This window comes from Rhinopithecus roxellana, chromosome 6, assembly GCF_007565055.1.
Source record: "Rhinopithecus roxellana isolate Shanxi Qingling chromosome 6, ASM756505v1, whole genome shotgun sequence".
Taxonomy (NCBI): domain Eukaryota; kingdom Metazoa; phylum Chordata; class Mammalia; order Primates; family Cercopithecidae; genus Rhinopithecus; species Rhinopithecus roxellana.
The window spans coordinates 138225052-138230493 of record NC_044554.1 but is presented as its reverse complement, the minus strand read 5'-3'; the positions used below and the strand labels follow the sequence as shown (position 1 = coordinate 138230493).

Below are 5442 nucleotides of genomic sequence, written 5' to 3'. Positions count from 1 at the left end.
GACCCCATGATTCAATTACCTCTCACCAGGTCCTAAACATGGTTCAGGTGGGCAAGGCTACATGTGGGAATCATAAGAGCCACAATTCAAGATGGGATCTGGGTAGGGTCACAGCCAAACCATATCAGCAGGCATTGAAGAACATTGTTGTAGCAAGTCACATGTGAGATCTTTAAGGAAGGTGAGGAACATGAGATTAGTACCACATTTGCCAGGATTTTCCAGAAAGGCATCTTCCTGACGTTGGTATGGGAAAATGCGACCCAACCAAGGGTTAGTGGTCTTGGGAACCAAAAGAAGCAATGAATAGAGTTCAAAGCTGCTAAACTGGCTTGGAATTGGGGGTCAATGTACCATATGGGAGAGAGAAAGAACCTAGAAATGGGTGTGTAAATGCCATTTTAGTCCTTCTGTGACTGCTTAGCTATGTGACAGTTGGTTAAGAACAGAGGAGACCCAGTAGAAAGCAACGGCTGGCATACAGAAAGCAGAAGAGATCACCAGGGACTGAAAATTTCCTGGAAAGCTACTGGAGTTCAGATCCAGCCAGATGGGGAAATGTTGGTAAACAACTGAGAAACTCATTTGGACTCTAAAAATTCTCTTAGGAGAGGCGCAGTATCCTAGGGGTGAGGCATATGCTCTAAGAGGAAAATAAAATATAATTACCATAACACAACTTAAAACTAGGTCTTGAGAGCAGCAAGATGATCTACAAGTAATTACAACTTCTGCCCAGAAAAAACAAATGCAAAATTCTTGAGTATTTCTATATCCTATTATCCATAAATTCAGCATACTTTTAAAAAAATACCAAATATACAAAAAAGCAAAAAAAAAAAAAAGCAGACTGATGAGAAATAAATCAGTTATTAAAAACAAATTAATAGATAATCCAGATATTGGAGTTAATAGATAGGGCATCATAATATCTATGATCAATATAAGGGAAAGAAAGAAAAAAAGAAAGATAAAACAGGTTGTGTCAGATTTCTTTCTGGCAGCTCTAAAATGCTCACTTTATTTTCATAGATTCTAATTTCCTAAATTACGTTTGATGTTTCAAGCAAAAATCATAGCATTGTCTAGTGTTATTCTAAATGTATGTAAGACAATTATACTACAAATTTCAGAGGGTAAAGAGACATAATATGACAGAGGGTTGTTATACTTCACTCAAACTGCAATACAGATGACACCAATTTAGTGTGATAGTGTATATATAAAGGAATATATACTAAGCTATAAAATACAACCAAAAAAACTATAAAAAAGAAGATACACTATAAATACTATGAATAACAAAATGGAATTCTAAAACAAATATTCAAACAACCCACAGGAAGTCATGAAAAATAAGCAGAGAAACAAGAATTGATACAGAAAACAGAAAATGTCAGGCTTAAGGACTAAAATATCCATAATTAGGTGAATTACGAATGGTTTACCAAGAGACAGATAGTAGAAGAGGGTATTTAAAAGTATGACCCTTTCTTATATGTTTCTTGTATGCTGTGTGCAAGAAACTCACTTGAAATTTACCAATACAGGGCAGGCCAAATTAAAAGGATGAAAAAAGATATATTACACAAACATTAATGCAAGGAAAGCAAGAGTGCCTGTATGTATATCAGCCAAAGCAAAGAAAATTGCCAGAAACAGAGAGATTGTATAATGATCAAAGGTTTAATTCATGAAGAGGACAGCAATTTTAAAAGTATATTCACCAAACAATAGAGCTTCAAAATATGTGATGTGAAAACTGCCAGAACCAAGACGGGTCAGGCTCCGACCTACGCTGTCTCAGGATGTAAAGTGTAACAAGGGGCTGGGGGTGGGTGGGGAGGGGCAGCATGGGGCTGTGAGGCCTGTGGGGTGCCCGCGTTCCCCAACGCCCCCTGCAGCTGGCTCTGCAGTGGTCCGCTCCGCTTGGTTGCGCGTGCGGATTCGGGTTCCAGAACCAAGGCTGCGTGTTCTCCACCGCTTGTTGTGGCCAGTGTTACTGCGGTGACCCCAGAGCAGCCTTGGCTCTATGAAGGAGCCAGACGCTACTCCTCAGCCCTATTTGGGGCTGGTACTGGAGGAGCTACGCAGCCTTGTGGCAGCACTGCCTGAAAGTAGGAGACCAGATTCGAATCCTTATGGTTTTCCATGGGACTTGGTGGTATGTGCAGCTGTTGTTGGATTTTTTGCTGTTCTCCTTTTTTTGTTGAGAAGTTTTAGATCAGTTAGGAGTCGGCTTTATGTGGGAAGAGAAAAAAAACTTGCTGCAAAGCTTTCTGGACTAATTGAAGAAAAATGTAAAATACTTGAAAAATTTAACCTTATTCAAAAAGAGTATGAAGGCTATGAAGTAGAGTCATCTTTAGAGGATGCCAGCTTTGAGAAGGCGGCAGCAGAAGCACGAAGTTTGGAGGCAGCCTGTGAAAAGCTGAACAGGTCCAATTCTGAACTTAAGGATGAAATCCTCTGTCTAGAGAAAGAGTTCAAAGAAGAGAAATCTAAACATTCTCAACAAGATGAATTGATGGCAGATATTTCAAAAAGGATACGGTCTCTAGAAGATGAGTCAAAATCCCTCAAATCACAAATAGCTGAAGCCAAAATCATCTGCAAGATATTTAACATGAATGAAGAACGACAGGAGATCGCAATAAAAGATGCTTTGAATGAAAATTCTAAACTTCAGGAAAGCCAGAAGCAGCTTTTGCAAGAAGCTGAAGTATGGAAAGAACAAGTGAGTGAACTTAATAAACAGAAAATAACATTTGAAGACTCCAAAGTACACGCAGAACAAGTTCTAAATGATAAAGAAAATCACATCAAGACTCTGACTGGATGCTTGCTGAAGATGAAAGATCCGGCTGCTGTGCTTGGAGAGGACATAACGGATGACGATAACTTGGAATTAGAAGTGAACGGCGAATTGGAAAATGGTGTTTACTTAGATGATCCTCCAAAAGGAGCTTTGAAGAAACTGATTCATGCTACTAAGTTAAATGTTTCTTTAAAAACCTCAGAAGGAGAAAGAAACCACATTATTATTCAGTTATCTGAAGTTGACAAAACAAAGGAAGAGCTTACAGAGCATATTAAAAATCTTCAGACTCAACACGCATCTTTGCAGTCAGAAAACATATATTTTGAAAGTGAGAATCAGAAGCTTCAACAGAAACTTAAAATAATGACTGAATTATATCAAGAAAATGAAATGAAACTCCACAAGAAATTGACAGTAGAGGAAAATTACCGGATAGAGGAAGAAGAGAAACTTTCTAAAGTGGAGAAAAAGATCAGCCATACCATTGAAGGACTGGAGACCTATAGAAAGCTAGCCAAAGATCTTGAAGAAGAATTGGAGAGAACTATTAATTTTTATCAAAGGCAGGTTGTTTCCTACGAGAAAAAAGGACATGATAATTGGTTGGCAGCTCAGACTGCTGAAAGAAACCTCAATGATTTAAGGAAAGAAAATGCTCACAACAGACAAAAATTAACTGAAAAAGAGTTTAAATTTGAACTTTTAGAAAAAGATCCTTGTGCACCTGATGTTTCAAAAACAGCATTTGGCAAAGAGCATTCCCCATATGGTCCCTCACCATTGGGTCAGCCTTCATCTGAAACGAGAGCTTTTCTCTCTCCTAAAACTTTGTTGGAGGGTCCACTCAGACTCTCACCTGTGCTTCCCGAGGGAGGAGGAAGAGGCCCAAGAGGCCCAGGGAATCCTCTGGACCATCAGATTACCAATGAAAGAGGAGATCCAAGCTATGATACGTTAACTGATCCTCACAGGGCTCCTTCTGACACTGGGTCCCTGTCATCTCCGTGGGAACAGGACCGTAGGATGATGTTTGCTCCACCAGGACAATCATATCCTGATTCAGCTCCTCCTCCACAAAGGGAAGACAGATTTTATTCTAATTCTGATAGGCTGTCTGGGCCAGCAGAACTCAGAAGTGTTAATATGCCTTCTTTGGATAAAATGGATGGGTCAATGCCTTCCGAAAAGGAATCCAGTAGAAATGATGCCAAAGATGATCCTGGTAATTTAAATGTGCCTGATTCATCTCTCGCTGCTGAAAATGAAGCAACTGGTACCAGCTTTGTTCCTCCACCTCTAGCTCCAATCAGAGGTCCATTGTTTCCAGTGAATACAAGGGGCCCGTTCATGAGAAGAGGACCTCCTTTCCCCCTACCTCCTCCAGGAACCATGTTCGGAGTTTCTCGTGGTTACTATCCACCAAAGGATTTCCCAGGTCCACCACATGCTCCATTTGCGATGAGAAACATCTATCCACCGAGGGGTTTTCCTCCTTACCTTCACCCAAGACCTGGATTTTACCCCACCCCCACATTCTGAAGGTAGAAACGAGTTCCCTTCAGGTTGATTCTGCTTTCAAAGAAGCCTGCTACTGAACATCCAGAACCACAGCAAGAAACCTGACAATATTTTTGCTCTCTTCAAAAGTAATTTAGACTGATCTCATTTTCAGTTTAAGTAACTGCTGTTACTTAAGTGATTACACTTTTCTCAAACTGAAGTTTAATGTCATTATAGTTCTTAGGATAGTATTTTGTAAATAAAGATGATTTAAATACAAATCTATGAGTAAATCATTTCCATTTTAGTATATTCTAGATCGTATAACTTTTAATCTCGGGAACTAATCCACTACTATGGAAACAATAGTGGAAGTTTTATATATGTAATCTCGCAGGTGGGGAGGCTTTAAATTCTAAAGGCTGTGTCTTCATGCCAAGAACTACATTCCCTGTGGTTGTAGATAAAGGTGAAAGTAACTTTATGCTTAATTAAATAATTTTTTTGGATTTTTTTAAAAAAGAAAACTGCCAGAACTGAAAGGAGATATAGATGAATCCACAATTATAGTTAGAAATTTCCTCATGCCTTTTTCAATAATTGATAGAACTAGACAGAAAATCAGCAAGGAGTGTTGGCTTTGGCAGCACTTTCTAAAATTAGAATGATGCAGACAAGATTAACACGGCTCCTGCACATAGATTACACAAAATTTTGTGAAGCATTTCATATTTTTAAAAAGAGGGAAAAAAATCAGCAAGAATATAAAACAACTCAAAATGCCATTAACCAAAAGAATCTATTTGGCATTTACAGAATATTCCACGCAACAGCAGAATACACGTATTTTTTCGAATGCTGACAAAACACACGGCAAAATAGAACTATCCTAGGCCCTAAAACTCACCACAGCAAATTTAAAAGAGATAGTAATCAACCAGAGCAGGTGAAAACCAGAAATCATTGTAGGGAATCCAATTGGAAATCAGCATAAGAAAGATACGAAAATTCCCAAACGCTTGGAAATTTAAAAACACACTTCTAAATAATCTATCAGTCAAAGAGGAGGTCTCAAGGAAAAATTTAAAAAATATACTGAACTGGATAAACATGAAGCTGTG

At 38.7% G+C, this 5442-nt stretch overlaps 1 protein-coding gene and 1 non-coding gene across 4 annotated transcripts; both read left to right on the top strand.

Moving 5' to 3' along the window:
* The first annotated feature begins 1503 nt into the window (after positions 1-1503).
* LOC104676708 (cTAGE family member 8-like) lies at positions 1504-4628 on the top strand. Of its 3 annotated transcripts, XM_030932794.1 has the most exons (3): positions 2033-2337; positions 2410-3569; positions 3699-4360. In XM_030932794.1, the coding sequence occupies exons 1-3, from the start codon at positions 2033-2035 to the stop codon at positions 4358-4360; spliced, it is 2127 nt and encodes a 708-aa protein (XP_030788654.1). The 3 variants fall into 3 exon arrangements, with proteins under 3 accessions (XP_010379892.2, XP_030788654.1, XP_030788653.1); XM_030932793.1 differs by having other exon boundaries at positions 2410-4598; XM_010381590.2 differs by having other exon boundaries at positions 1504-4628.
* Positions 4629-4954: 326 nt separating this feature from the next.
* Positions 4955-5057, top strand: LOC115898428. The gene has a single exon (XR_004058163.1). It is a non-coding gene; the product is annotated as a U6 spliceosomal RNA (small nuclear RNA).
* The last annotated feature ends 385 nt before the right edge of the window (positions 5058-5442 follow it).

Excerpts from the sequence above, each read along its gene's own strand:
- LOC104676708 (XM_010381590.2), top strand. The coding sequence starts at position 2,033 with ATGAAGGAGCCAGACGCTACTCCTCAGCCCTATTTGGGGCTGGTACTG.